The sequence below is a fragment of the Sciurus vulgaris genome (genome assembly GCF_902686455.1).
Source record: "Sciurus vulgaris genome assembly, chromosome: 2".
Lineage (NCBI taxonomy): Eukaryota > Metazoa > Chordata > Mammalia > Rodentia > Sciuridae > Sciurus > Sciurus vulgaris.
In genome coordinates, this window is record NC_136462.1 from 98913526 (window position 1) to 98929718 (window position 16193).

The 16193-nt window shown below is 34.4% G+C and overlaps 1 protein-coding gene across 3 annotated transcripts in view; it reads right to left on the reverse strand.

The window, feature by feature from the left end:
* Positions 1-4170: 4170 nt before the first annotated feature.
* The window catches only part of TRPM7 (transient receptor potential cation channel subfamily M member 7), a 105606-nt gene continuing 93583 nt past the window's right edge, over positions 4171-16193 (reverse strand). For 2 of the 3 annotated variants that reach the window (XM_079129875.1, XM_079129874.1), the window contains exons 33-40: positions 15746-15796; positions 15603-15668; positions 14718-15001; positions 14291-14373; positions 13936-14141; positions 7999-8050; positions 7790-7896; positions 4171-5651 (exon numbers count right to left, since the gene is read on the reverse strand). In XM_079129875.1, coding sequence (XP_078986001.1) covers positions 5521-5651; positions 7790-7896; positions 7999-8050; positions 13936-14141; positions 14291-14373; positions 14718-15001; positions 15603-15668; positions 15746-15796 — 980 coding nt within the window. In that variant the 3' untranslated portion in view covers positions 4171-5520. Of the gene's footprint in view, positions 5652-7789; positions 7897-7998; positions 8051-8085; positions 10159-13935; positions 14142-14290; positions 14374-14717; positions 15002-15602; positions 15669-15745; positions 15797-16193 lie in introns of those variants that run through there. The other variant, XM_079129876.1, reaches the window with a different exon arrangement.

Consider the following 16193-nt stretch of genomic DNA (forward strand, 5'->3'; position numbering starts at 1 on the left):
TAATGGTACTTCTATTTGTTTCTATTTTGTAGTCGCTATCACATGCTCCTGTGAAAAGAATGTAGTGAGGGACCTAATGTTGGAGTACCCTATGTGCTGAGTAATTAACTCACAGCACCTTCCTAGCCCCACCATGAGACACATGTTCTCAGAGATGCCTGCTCAACTAGCGGACATCACTCATGGAACAAGTGGCAGAATAAGAGAGTCCAAGTCCATCCAGCTCCATTTAGCTCTACAGTGTATATAAAATGCAGTAGCTACAGAATTGAAAGGCCCATAGGATGTATCCATACTTCATTTCTTTTTATTGCTACATAATATTCTATTAGATGAGTACACACACATCTACTGCATGGATATATGAAGATCTCTTCAGATCTTTAGCCCATTTTTAAAAGGGGGGTGTATTATCTTTTTACTTTTTTTTTAAATATTTTTTCAGGTGTTGATGGACCTTTACTATATTTATTTATTTATTTATTTATTTATTTTTAATGTGAAAAGCCATGGGAGGTTTTATTTTCAAGTGTGGTAAAATATGCATAATATAAAATTTACCATTTAAAAAAATAAATTTAGCTGATACTTCAAATGGTACCACATGAGGTTTCCATACACGAATGTGTTGTGGAGAGCTCTGGTCACAGTAAACCTCTCCATATTCTCAGACACTTATCATTTATTTATGATGAAAGCATTCAAAATCCTTTTATTCTAGCAAAATTTACCATTTTCACCATGTTGTGTTGTTACATATACTCACACTTTTTGCAAACATCACCACCATCTGTTTAAATATATTTCCAAACAGAATATCCAGCATGCAATAACTGCCCATTTCCCTCTCGCCCACCTCCCAGCAGCCTCTCTTCTACTTTCTTTTTGTTGTTGTTTTGTTGCTGTTGTTCTTTTTAGATACACATGACATTAGAGTTGTCATGGTTTTGTTTTTGTTTTGTTTTGGTACCGGGGATGGAACCCAGGGGCACTCAACCACTGAGCCGCATCCCCAGCCCTCTATTATATTTTATTTAGAGAAAGGGTCTCACTGAGTTGCTGAGGCTTCCACTTTCCGTCTCTGTGCATTTGACTACTCCAGGTATTTCATGTAAATGCGTCTACATAATATTTGCTCTTTGGTTTTTGAAACTTAGCTTCTTTCACTTAGCCTCAGAAGTTTCGTCCATTTTGTAACATGTGTCAAAATGTCCTTTTTTTTTTTCATTTTTATAGACTGTATTTTGATTCATTGTACACAAATGGGGTACAACTTTTTGTTTCCATAGTTGCACAATGTAGATTCACACCACTCATGTAATCATACATGTACATAGGGTAATGGTGTCTGTCTCATTCCACCATTTTTCACACCCCTGCCCACTCCTCCCTCTCATTTCCCTCTATGTAATGTAAAGTTCCTCCATTCTTCTCTCACCCCCACTCCCCACCCCCATTATATATCATCTTCCACTTGTCAGGGAAAACATTTGGCCTTTAGTTTTTTGGGATTGGCTTTTTTTCACTTAGCATGATATTCTCCAATTCCATCCATTTATCTGCAATGCCATACATAATATTGTTCTTTTTTATAGCTGAATAATATTCCATTGTGTATATATACCACAGTTTCTTTATCCATTCATCTGTTGAAGGGCATCTAGGTTGGTCCACATTCCAGCTATTGTAAATCGAGTTGCTATAAACAGAGGAGTGGGATAACTGGGTCAAAAAGTGGGTCCATTCCAAGTTTTCTGAGGAATCTCCATACTGCTTTCCAGAGTGGCTGCACCAATTTGCAACTCCACCAGCAATGTAAAAGTGTGCCTTTTTCCCCACAACCACGCCAACATTATTGTTTGTGTTCTTGATAATAGCCATTCTAATTGAAGATGAAATCTTAGAGTTGTTTTATATTTCTCTAATTACGAGAGATGTTGAACACTTTTTCATATATTTATTAATCGCCTGCATATCTTCTTCTGTAAAGTGCCCATTTCCTTGGCCCATTTATTGATTGGTTTCTTTGTATTTTTGGTATAAAGGTTTGTAAGTTCTTTATACATTTTGGAGATTAGTGCTCTATCTTAAGTGCGTGTGGAAAAGATTTTCTCCCACTCTGTAGGCTCTCTTTTCACATTGTTGATTTTATCCTTTGCTGAGAAAAAGCTTTTTAGTTTGAAACCATCCCATTTATTGATTCTTGCTTTGATTTCTTGTGCTTTGGGATCTTGTTAAGGAAGTCTGGTCCTAAGCCAACATGAAGAAGATTTGGGCCTACTTTGTCTTCTATTTGGTGCAGGGTCTCTGATCTAATTCCTAAGTACTTGATCCATTTTGAGTTGAGTTTTGTGCAGGGTGAGACAGGGGTTTAATTTCATTTTACTACAAATGGATTTCCGGTTTTGCCAGCATCATTTGTTGAACAGATTATCTTTTCTCCATTGTATGTTTTTGGCTCCTTTGTCTAGTATGAGGTGACTATTTATGTGGGTTAATCTCTGTGTCTTCTATTTTGTATCATTGGTCTGCCTGTCTATTTTGGTGCTAAAAACAATCTGTTTTTTGTTACTATTACTCTGTAATATAGTTTAAGGTCTGGTGTTCTGATACCTCCTGCTTCACTTTCTGTTCAGGATTGTTTTAGCTATTTGAGGTCTCTTATTCTTCCAAATGTTCATGATTGCTTTCTCTATTTCTATGAGGGATGTCATTGGGATTTTAATTGGAATTGCATCAAATCTGTATAGCACTTTAGGTAGTACGGCCATTTTGACAATACTAATTCTGCCTATCCAAGAACATGGGAGATCTTTCCATCTTCCAAGCTTTTCTTCAATTTCTTTCTTTAGTGTTCTGTAGTTTTCATTATAGAGAGCTTTCACCTCTTTTGTTAAATTAATTCCCAAATATTTTATTGTTTTGAGGGTACTGCGCATGATTTTCCTAAGTTCTCTTTCAGAGGATTCATCACTTATGAATAGAAATGCATTAGATTTATGTGTATTGATTTTATATACTGCTACTTTGCTGAATTCATTTATTAGTTCTAGACATTTTTTAATAGAGTTTTTTGGATCCTCTAAATATAGAATCATGTCATCAGCAAATACTGACAGCTTGAGTTCTTCTTTTCCTATTTGTATCCCTTTAATTTCTTTGGTCTAATTGCTCTGGCCAGTGTTTCAAGGGTGATGGTGAATAGAAGTGGTGAGAGGGCATCCCTGCCTTGTTCCAGTTTTTAGAGGGAATGCTTTCAATTTTTCTCCCATTATTCTATTTATGGAATGCCTAAAAAACTCAAATTGAAGGACTGGGGATGTAGCTCAGTGGCAGAGTTTGCCTAGCACATGCAAGGGCCTGGGTTCAAGCCCCAGCATCACAAACAAATCAAACTGTTCAACAAATATACCATTAAAGGTAACTCTAAAATAAATGTTTTTAGAGTTCTATTATTTTGAGAAGAGCAATAGGTGAATTAGTGATAATATTCATTAATGCTATTAATAAATTATATAAGCTCTAAATTATTATTTCCAACCTATTTTAATGCACTATATCAATTTCATTAAAATATTTTCAGAACTGAAAACTTGGGACTTCGTGGGTTAATGGAGTAATCTGTTTCAGCAGAGCGAGCAGGAAATGGTACAGAAGCTATCAGTGGTCATTATGCTTGAGAGTCAATATAGCATGGGGCTTAAGAGCAGGAGACAATCTGCCTGAGTTTGAATCTTAACTCTACACAAGAATCTTGGGAAAGCTACTTCACCTCTCTAGCACTTTGATTTTCAAATCTGCAACACAGTATGATGACCCTTAATACCCATTTCATAAAATTGTTGTAAGAATTAAGTGTTAGGAAATACAAAGTAGTTAGAGCAATGCCTGACACAGTAAGAACTGTTAACTATTATTATCTTGTGAAAATAAATAACATGCAATTAATTGTGAACCAATAATCACCTTTTCTGATCGGCAAGAAACTTAAAAAAAAAAAAAAAAAGATAACAGCTGAAAAACCAGTATCAATTTAAACATCATATAAACAGGTGATTAAAAAGCACTGGTGTATAAAAATGCTTCATCTAAAAAAGTTGATACTCTGAAAAGAAACTGATACCTTGAAATGTCAAATATTTTTTAGAATAATTAAACTCACTAAACACATCTATAAACAAGAATAAATTTATTTTATTTCTTTTAAAGATTTAATGATATACAAAATGTATATAGTATAATATCTTTTAAGTAATACATTTTTTCTTTCTCCCCCCCATCAATATTAAACACTATTTAAACAGCTTATCTCTGCTTGCCTTGTCTGTATCTATGAGATACACTACTGAATACAAATAAGCTTTACATTGCTCCCTTCCAAATAAAAATTAAAATTAGTACCTAGGAAACAAACAACAAGAAAAAAAAAAAAAAGGAAAAAAATCAAAGCGTAAAAATCTTAGGTGAAAAGCTTTTCTTGTTGTTGCTGAATATTTAAAAATATCTGGGGCAGTTAAATTACATTTTATTGGCATAGTTGCATTGCAATCTCCCGACATCACATAATGATGATCCAATTCAATTAATCTCTTAAATAAGTACCACAAACAACATTCATGTTCAGATGTTCCCACATAATTTTTAAATAAAAGCAAGAGCTCACTTTTACATTCTGATCTGATATACTGGTCAATAACATCTTTGGAGTATGTAACTTCCAGGTTATCACTACAGACAGATAGGAAAAAGTCACTTTTCTCATTCTTTTGAACAGTGAGTTAAGTTATCTCCTTTTACCATGGCTTTCTTCTGCTTAACAGTGGCTTGATAAGACAATGTTAAAAAAACAAAACAAAACAATACAAAACAAAAAACAACTAATACTTTTGCACAATTGGGCTCTAACAAAAAACTGGCTCTATCTTTAAATAAGGAGCCTAACCCTGATTCATAAATAAAGTCTCTCTTAGAAAATGGTCTTCAGCTCAGGCTTTTTATATTTCCATGAACCTAGAATTAGGAGTCACCTTTCTCATGGCCAAGAAGCATCTAGTTGAGAATTAGTGACATCACTGAACACACCAAGGAAGACTTCTGACTGCCATTTAACCAAAAGGCTAAGTGATTTCTTCATTTCTCTAGCTGAATGGCAATAAACCAGCTGCCAATAAAATGTGCACAGACACCTAACTTTGGTTAATGGTATTGCACCACAAAGGAGAGGGAATCATCACCCTTATCAGAACAAAATCAAATGACATCCTCTGCTTAAGAGCCCTTCAAAATTTTTAAATACTAATTTTCCATTACTTTTAAAATTTCTCAGCTCTCCACTGAATCCTATAGGAAGTTTCTAATTGACTAGTTTAATTAGGTCAAAAGAATATTGACCTTTGAACTGTGCTGGGGTCAGCAAATTCAATTTGCATACACCTTTCTATATTAACAATTTCCTCTTGAAGGAAAGTGATGCAGTAACAGTTGAGGAAAGTGTAGGCAAAAACCAATGATTCAGTAATATTATAACATCAGACGAACAGAATTAGTTGATTCTGATTCTTTGGTGGAATTTCCAGGCTGAAGATTCAAATCTGAAGGCTCTTCCTGAGGAAATATAATCTTATCAGGTGTATAGTCATTCCTCTTCAGATCTACATTCACCAACCCCAACAAAAAAAAAAAAAAAAAAAAAAAGGAAAGTCAGTATTTCTTAAAAATGGAGAATTAAGAACATTTTCTTAAGAAATTTTCCTCTAAACATGAGACCTATTTTCCACAAGATGTTACATATTTAATAATCACCAAATTTATATACATACAAATGAAATCATTCATTGAACAAATAATTATTACACACTGACCATTAATCAGCAGTCATTCATATAAGTTTGGGGAATGAACAAGTTCATTAAGGCTTGTAGTGAGTGATGGAAAAAAAGCAAATACAAAAATAATACAATTATATGTAGTAACAAGTGCTTTCAAGGAAAGAACATAATGAAGTATAAGGGCCAGATGAGAGATAGTATAGGGTGATTCTTTCAGACACAGCTGAGCAAAAAAGCCAGAGAAGAGACCTGAATACCACGATGTAAATTAAAATTCCAGAAGCAATGTTCTAGGAAGAGAGGTTAACTATAAAAACTAAGAAAGAAATAAGATTTGATATACTATAACAATGGCATGTAGATAGTGTGACTTAAGTATAGCAAATGAGAGAAAGACTAGCAGAAAATGTGGTCAGTTAACGGCCAAGGATTATCAAACTATAGCCTATGGGTTAATTTGGCTGCTGTTTTTATAAATAATTTTACTGCAATGTGGCCAAGCTCTGGGCTTATTGTCTATGGTGATTTCTTCACTGTGATGGTAGCTGAAACACAGACCACATGACCACAAAGCAGAAAACACTTACCTTGCCCTTTATAAAAGTTTGCCAACCCCTGATTTAGGGAATGTAAACTCTGATGTATAGCACAGATTAAAATGAATCTACTGGGAGGTTTTAAGCAGTTACAGGAGAACTATAAACTGATTTGTTTTAAATAACTATTCTAAAAGACGTGAAGTTCGGGGCAAATGGCAGTCACCTAGGAAACAAGATGGTGGCAATTAAGATGGAAAGAAATGATGAATTTTAGGGGATATTTCAGAATAAGAGTAAATAGAACTTGATGATCAGTCATGAAAAGTGAGGAAAAAAAAAACACTGGAATAGTTAGTTTTAAGTAAGAGGTTGAGTAATTGGGTCAAACATTAGTGAGATGGGGAAGCAGAAATTTGTGTGTAGGGGTAGAAGATGAAAAAATCAAAGAGCTCTGGAATAGATATGTTACTACTAATACTTTAGGATATCCAAGTAGGTGTGCAGGAAGCTAAACACAGAAACAGGAGCACAAGAAAGTAGTTAAGTCTTCAGATAAACTTGGTATAGTCAGTGTATAAAATGCATTTACAGCCATGAAACAGGATGAAATCACTTGACCCTTAAACCATCAAGTATCAAGTTTTCAATTCTGAGAATATTTCAATGAAACTGACACAGGTGTATTAAAATTGGCTGGAAATATTGTATTATAATAGGTCAGAAATATACTTCCATTATAATTATTAAAAGTTTTCTTACTATAATTTGTATATATTATATTATATTATATTATATTATATTTAGTATATTTATGTTTTTATAAGTTCCACATCTGGGATGATGGAACAAAATATGTTATGGAGTTATGACATGAGAATAAAATCAGAAAACTTCATATAGTAATATCAAGTTTATAATTTAAACCAACCATGGTCATGCTTATACCCTGTACCTGAATCTGCATTTATAAAAAAGAACTGATACTCAAAATATGAACTGTTAATTTTAATCTGAGAAATAGTCTACCTTAAATGACCCAAATATATATGTTCACAACTACATGAACTGTTTTTTTATAAATTCTTCTTTAAGACTATGCAGTATGGCCTTAGGGAGCACAAACTAATATGTAACTATACTATACCAAGAAGAGGGAGACATGCAATTATAGCTCAATTTTGACTGTGTTGTTAACCAATGGGTAAAATCATAAGTAATCTCAACTAATGATATCATCTATGAAAGGAGGGAACTAGATTGAGTTGCTACTGAAGTTGACAAAATTAGAGACCATTAAAGAAATCTTTGTACCTCTAGCCTTAACTTGACCAAGTTAATTGGCTACCTAACTATGACTAACAATGGCTAATAACCTAACTTGGCTACCAATTTATATACTATATTGATTAAGAAATTTTTTACCTGGAAGTTTAAGCTTTCTACAGCAAGAATTACAATGATGTTTTGCTCTAAAGTTTTTTATTGCATCTTCTCCTAGATTTGCTGGGCCAAAAACCATATCACAGGATCTGTGAAATTAATTTAAAAAGAGAGAGAGGATTTATGCAAAGAGAAATGCAGAATTTGAAATTATGAAAATATGCTTTAATGAAACTGTTAAAACTTATTACCTCTTTTCTTCTGCTTTTATCACAGATGGGTCAGTCAAATTTTCACCCACACCTTTATGTGTATATAAAAAAGAAAAAAAATTTTATCACATAATTGATATAAACATTGATGTTTGCATAATAAAGTCTTGAGGTTATTTTACAGCATCATCCATCATTACAATGTTCAATTATTCAAAGGAGTGTAAGTTCTTCTCTCTTAATATTTCATAATTTGATTTATAACCTCAGCATCTAACCAGGAACAGAAATAGCTCCTGTGATGTGAATGAGAGATGTCAGAGTGAGAAAGTAGGCATGTAAGCTTCTGTTGGTACCCAGCTTCTGATTCAATAGGGCCTTATGTAAAAGGTCTATACAATCTGCCCTTGATTCACCTTAGTTATTAGCAAAGGACAATTTAGTACATAAAGAAGCATAAACCCATAGGACTTTCAAAAGAAACACTTTGGATTTAAGAGAAAAAAAAAAATCACATTAACATGTAATCAATTTTCTTGTAAGATATTCAGAACATAAAAAGTAAAATTATGAACATCTTTAGATCCAGCTCTCTTTAGAGGTATTAAAAGCATGATTATATCTTTCTAGTCTCTCACTTATTCACATATTTATATATAAATACCACCTTCTGACATTTTGAATAATCACAAATATTTAACCTATTAGAATGAAGCCTAATTAAATGGTTCATTCACAAAAGGAAAAATAAGAATTAAAATGCAATACTCTTTTTTCCACCCAATAGATTGGCAAAGATAAATAATATTCAACACTGGAGAGGCTGTAAAGAAATGGGCATTTGAATACAATGCTGAGAATAAATTCAGCTATCTATCATCTTTTGTGAACAACCTAGAGGTACTTATTAAAATTGCACTTATCTCTTAACTAAGCCCATTCAGGAACCTACTTTATGGAACTAAAAGCAGTAGTACACGTGTATGTTTGCAGCAGCACTGTTTATAGTAGCAAAAAATTAAAAATATTGCATGTCTATTAATAAAGGATGAAAATGCTATATACCTCCATACTACAGACTATCACAAAACAATTAAAATAACTCAGATTTAATCAGTAATGATCTAGAACATGTCCATGATTTATTATTAGATGGCAAAAACAAATGAAAAAAAATACACCTCATGATCTAAGTTTTGGAAAAACCAGCTAAACACAACAAAATGATAAAAACACATTAAGGAGTGGGGCATTTCCACTTGTGTATATGTCTTCACAGAAGTAAAGAAACAGTAAGAATGGAAACATTTTGTTCTTTATATTTTTAATGGTAAATTATATAGGAATAATCTAAAATATTCCTATAAAACTGGCTTTATGAACACATTAATTATGAAGAAAATCACAATTATAGACAACACTTGAATGATAAAAGGGTTAGGGGTACTGATCCCTATGCAGTCAAAAATCTGCATGTAACATTTTTGAAAAAAAATTTAAAGGCCTTTATTAACAGGTGCTTGCTGTTTGTTAACTTAAAAAAAAAAATCAACTTACAAACTTTCATTCTAAATTAAAAATGAGGTTTTAAAAAATCTTGACCAGATATGAGAAAGCTAAAAAAACCTTTAAAAATGTATGGAGAAAAACCAAATCAAACAAAAACGAACACATTTCTTATTACTAAAAAGAGATATCTTTTGGTAAAAATAAGAAAAGAAAAACTCCACACTGCATAGATAATGCAGATAGTTTTAGTTGTTCAGTCAAAAGGGAAGCACTTAAGGTCTTCAGAAATCTTGTTTATATCTTAATGCTGGAATTTCATATTCATTTCTTTGTGTTGTATGACCAGGTGATGGCTGCAATAGTAAGCACATATTTAATAAATCCTGTCCTGCTCAGCCTAAGGAGGGGAAAAAAATCTTATCTGATGTATTAGCTGTCTCTGCCATCTTGTGATTTAGGATTTTTTAGGTGTCTGTGTGGGTAACCAAAATGGAAGCAGTTACCAGTGTTGAGATGGCTACTAACCTTGGGTCTCATCTCCTTGATTTTCCTTATCCTCTTTATTGCCGTCCTTTCTAGTATGTCTTTGGAGAGGAGTCCCTGCTGAATCGTTGTCTACAACCCTGATACACATTCTGTCTCATGGGTCTATTTTGTACCCTGGTTGTCAGCACCCTCCATCACTTCTCCCTGTACAGGAGAATTGGAATACTGTGGTCGACGCATAGGGTCTCTGCATGTACTAAGGTGGAAATCTTCACTTGCAGAAGGACAAGCATTGTTGGAACTGGCCTTCAGAAATGCTCTCTAATCTCTTATTCTTTTCCCACTATTTTGGTAATTCTGCTGGCAAATTAATGAAGGACTATGACTAAAGGGTTATGGTCTACTATATATATTCTACAGCATTGAACTGGAACTCCACCAAGGACCGTCACATCCATTGCCTCTGTATCCTTTTCTTCTTCAATAACATTAAACTCCACAGTCTTCCCTCCTGCACTGTACAGGTACTTCATGAGGTCATTCTTTATGGTAGCCTGGTATATAAATATATCTTCCTTGGTGTTATTCCTGTTGATGAAACTATACCCATTTCTTACACCAAACCATTATTAAACTGCTCCCCAAATTTTCCCTGTGATGACATTCTTGTCTGCTTTTGTTTCTGCAAGTGGGTACCACTGATGTGAGGCTGCCTGCAACATAGCTCCCTGTTCTGTTATCCATGGTGCCAGGCTGAGTGTTGGCAGTGATGAAGCTAGAGATAAGGGCAGAGGGCTGCTACCCACTACCAATCAAATTCTGTGTACACCTTTTCTTTTTTTCTTTTCTTGGGTATTGACAATTGAATACAGGGACATTTTACCACAGAGCTATATCCCTAGTGCTTTTTATTTTGAGACATGATTTCACCAAGTTACTTAGAGGCTCACTAAATTGCTGAGGTTGGCCTCAAATCTGCAATCCTCCTGAATTGCTGGGATTACAGGCCCATGCCAATGTGCTCAGCTTCTGTGTGTAACTTCTGGTTCTACAGATACTTTAATTAATAGCTTGCTGTTGACTGGAAGCCTTACTGATAACATAGCTGATTAACATATACTATGTATTGTAACATACAGTGAAGAATATGTGAGAACACTGAAAGATCACTTATACAGGAATATGCAATTTCTAAGATGAACTGCATCACACATTTTATTTTTATTTTTTATTTTATCGGGTGGTGGTGCTGGGGCTTGAACCAAGAGCCTCAAGCATGCTAGGCAAGTGCTCCACCACTAAGCTATGCTCCCAGCTCTTTTATTTATTTTCTTCTTTTGAGACAGGGTCTTACTAAGTTGCCCAGGCTGACCTTGAACTTACAATCCTCCTGACTCAGCTTCCTGTGTAGCTGGAATTATAGGTGTGTTCTGCTGCATTAGGTCACACAGCATTTTAAGTGGATGCCTGGAACATCTGAACTTACTTCAATAGCAAGGGCAGGGGGCCATGAAAGTTTTATAGTAATACAATATGTGTTATAATTTTATGCAGTTATGATTTAATACTGTGTCTTTACATTTGTTAAGGATTTCTTTTTTTCTTTCTTTTTTTTTTGGAGCTGGGAATAGAATGCATGGCCTTGTGCAGTTAGCAGATACACTACCACTGAGCTATATCCCCAGGCTGACAACTTCTTTACATTTGTTTACATTTCTCTTGACTGCTAATGGCACCAGGTACATACTGTATGCATAAATACTGATAAACTCTAGCTTTTTATCACAGATTTGATTATATTTCATGGTAGTAAATGATAAAATAGACTACTAAGTACAGATATTTTGTACAGTCATGACATACCTAACCTTCTTAATTTTTTTAATTTCTACACTATACTGTTCATCTGTGAATTTTTTAAATTATCATGAATCTGCAAAAAAGAAAGCCATATTTAAGTGAATCTGTGTAGTTAAAATTTATGTTAAGGGTCAATTCAATTGTACTCTGTTCACTGAAAATAATTACCGCCCTTTTAATTAAATCAGAATAAAGCAGGAAAATTTGGTCTCATTTATGTGCAACTTGAATTGCACATGAATTAAATAATACATACTGAAGAATGTTAGTAAGCTTTTACAAGAATATAACTGCCTAACAGCATAAAACAGCAAGTTTTTACTATACATATATATATAAACACACATACACCATGTTAATAATGTACATAAAGTGATGAACTACTGAAAACCGGTTATATTTATACAAATTTTCATTGAGCTGAATAAATATCAACTGTTTGCTTTTAAATAAATTTTTATATTAGTATCTGTATAATGAAAAGAGCTACTGAATGATATACATTCTAAACAATTACTCTTATGTGATAAAATGTGATTTGAGTTTACATTTGAAATTAAGGCTGTTTTTTATGGAGAAAAATTATGAAGGCAATTATGTAAAAGTATTCTCCAAGCAGAGGGATGCTAATGGCTTAATTTAACTTTCCTCTGACCCTGTTGTAGAGCTGAAGAGATATGACTTCAAGCAAAGCTGTCTTCTCACAGCTACAATTTCTTTTTCTTCTTTTACATCAGTTTAGCTTCTAATGGCTGTAAGAAATTTTTTCATAGCCTGTATATACACTGTTCCACCCAAGTGCTGGAATCTATTTTTCCTCCCCCCCCCTCCCCTTTTTGGGGATTGAACTCAGGGCCGTGTGCTTGTGAGGCAAGCACTCTACCAGCTGAGCTATCTCCCCAGCCCTTTCCTTCCCTTGAATCTGGGCTGTCCTTATAACCTGCCTTGAATGCTGGGCATGGTGGTGCCTGCTGGTAATCTCAGTGACTCAGGAGGCTGAGGCAGGAGAATCTCCAAGATTGAGACCAGCTTCAGCAACTTAGCCAGGCCCTAAGCAACTTAGTGAGATCCTGCCTCAAAATAAAAAATAAAAAGTGCTGGGGATGCAGCTCAGTGGTAAAATACCTCTGGGTTCAATCCATAGTATAAACAACTACAACAAAATTTGCCTTGACCAGTAAAAAGTGAAGCAAGGAATATGGGCCTAGCTCTAAGTGTTTCTACTTTCTCTCTAAGATAAAACAGTTATGTAAGAAGTCCAACCACCCGAAACTATCATGCTATGTAAGAAAGCCCAAGCTAGTCAGCCATGTGAAGAGACCATTGGGGAAAGTGAGGAATTCAGCTGATAAGTGAACAGAGGCCTCAGACATTTATCACTCAAGTTGTTCAGTATCTCCAGTCATTTAAGCCCTCCGAGGTGACAGCAGAGATGAGCTACTCCCACTACCCCATTCCTGAATCAAAGATATATAAAAGTAAAACAATTGTTGTTTTAATCTGCTAAAATTTTAGGTAGTTTAATTCTCAGTATGATATAACTTAAACACCAGGAATAATGGAGATGTTTGTTAATATGTTGTTAAAAAGAAATGGTCTTTACCCTTTCAAAATACTAAAGGCTACATATGCTTATCAACATGTATTACCATTACAATAATTAAGAGAGCCAAGTTTCATTATTCAAAGCTCTGACGGCCATATGCTATGGCTATGATTGACTTGTTTACTGTATAGCTTCTATCAGTCTAAGATGTTAACTTGGCAGATTTTTAAAATTTTTTTGGATGTTAACAGACCTTTATCTTATTCATTTATTTATATGTGGTGCTAAGGATCGAATCCAGTGGCTCACACGTTAGGCAAGTGCTCAGACCACTGAGCCGCAACCCCGGCCCCAAATTAGCAGATTTTTAAAAAAATTTTTAGTTGTAGATGGACACAATACCTTTATTTATTTATGTGGTGCTGAGGATTGAACCCAGTGCCTCATGCACGTGAGGCTAGTGCTCTCCCACTAAGCCACAACCATAGCCCCAGATTAGCAGGTTTCTGAATAACACATAAATAGGTAAGAACCTATTACCCAATTCCACCTTAGCAATATTTTAATAAACTTACCTTGTAAATCAAGTACCAGCAACTCCCCTCTGGTATATTCATAAGTCCAATGGCTAAAGGCTAGCATGATCTCTTCCAATGTATTAGTTGGAATAATCTCATCACCATTATTATTGTTGTATTTTCTAAATTCTCCAGTCATACATTCTTCCACAGCAAACCACTGTCCTGCTGAATGGCAATACAGCAGGAAAACTTCAAGGAACCTTACAAAAAACAGTTACAGGTATTACTAGCAGTTTAAGAAGGTTCTAATTGATCTGCATCATGAGTAATTACTGAACATCAATAATGAAGGTCAAGAAACTGCTATCCACATAATCCTAAAATATTCTAGAAAAATGTAAAGGTTTACCTTGGAGAATACGGTATAGATTTAGGTTTCATTTGATTGAAGGCAAATGTGAGTTTCTGTGCTGCTCTCTGCTGTTGAATTTCCTATGGAAGAGGGAAAACCCATTTATTTATTTAAATTTTATTTTATTTATTTTTGGGTACCAGGGATTGAACCCAAGGATGCTTAACCACTCAGCAACATCCCCAGCCCTTTTTTATATTTTATTAGAGACAGGGTCTAAGCTGAGTTGCTTAGGATCTAAGTTGCTAAGGCTGGCTTTGAACTCACAATCCTCCCACCTCAGCCTTCCAACTCACTGGGATTACAAGCATGTACCACCACACCTGGCCCCTTGATTAATATTTAAACTAAAAATAGATTTCACTTATTCACTCAGAAATGAAAAAACAAAGCTCTTATGTTACACAGTTATAAATTCACTTACTCTGAGACAGAGATGAAGAACTGTGTCTTCTTTATAAATACTTGACCATGTGTTAACCACCTCAGGAAGAAAAGATTTGATAATATAAAGATGCCCTGATTTGAGGATATCATGTTCTGACCAGGTACACTGCACTTTGACAGCTCTTCGTAAACCTCCTCCCATCTCCTCTTTACTTAAAAACTCTATTTTGGCACAGAGGCCTAGTTGTGACCAAGAAGACATGCTGTTATTTAGTATGTTGGGTGAACTCTCTTCCAATCGGTACACCGTGACAGGCTCACCTGCAACGCAAACGGACAGAGTTTAAAAATCAAATTATAAGTCCTACAAAATAGAATAAAAATTTGCAGATATCTTTGGTTAAGTAAGGATTAGAAGATAAAATGAAAAAAGTGTAGTTTTATATGAAGATAAGTATGATGAATGATAGGAAATCAATATTCTTCTTTAGCGTCTCTGAATTCATGTGTAAAGACAAACATTTTTCAAATAGCAAACATTTTAAAGATAAACTTAGAGAAAGCAACTGTAATTCTAAACATTTTTTGAGTTAAATTTTAGGAGGAGGTTAGAGCTATTTGTTCCACAGATCCTGTGATATAAATTTATCTATACTTTTGTAATTAGGCAGTGGATCAAGAACTTCCTGAATTACAATACTCTACTCTTTCTGGGCATGCCAGTGATAAGAGAAATTAAAAACTTCTAATGCTTTCTTCTACTTAAATATACCTCTTTTATGTAGTAGACTAAGAACTTATATGAAATTGACATTTCTTAATGTGATCCCTCTTCTTTCTACCCCCACCCACATTCTACGCTATAACAAAAACTCAGTGAAGAATTTACTTTCCCCTTTATGTCCTTATTTTTGGGATTTACCTCTTGGAGGCACAGGTGTGAATGGAATGCTCTGGGATAATCTCATCAAATTATTTCTTTCCACAGCTGCATAAAAATAAGACAAAGAATGAAATCTCTAAAGGTTCAAAACATTATTAAATTTTGTCTTTTATATTACTGACCTGAATAATAATAATTTGTATCCATGGCTGGCTTAAATGGAGAAGCAAGACCTAAAATAGCAAATAAATAAATGAGACTGTTTTAAAAGTACTAGTGCAACATTATTTTTTGTTCAGACATTCCCATATGAACACCTTAAATATCCTTTATGTAACCTCTCCTCACAAAAATGGAAAAACTAAGTCATGATACATAGCCATTATGTGCCTTATTTCCCCATTTCTTCATGCCAGATTAGTTGGTTACTGTACACCAAACAGCTGAAATGAAGACGTGCATGATGCTTCACATTCTCAACTCCTGCCACAAACTACACTCTTCTAATTCTTTTCACTCAAAAAAGAGATTTTTATTTTTGACACTTGGGGTTTGATCTGTAGCCATGTGACCATTTTAGAAAGTCTGTCATGAGAAGATTGAGGAAATCTTCACTTGAGGAAAGTGAAA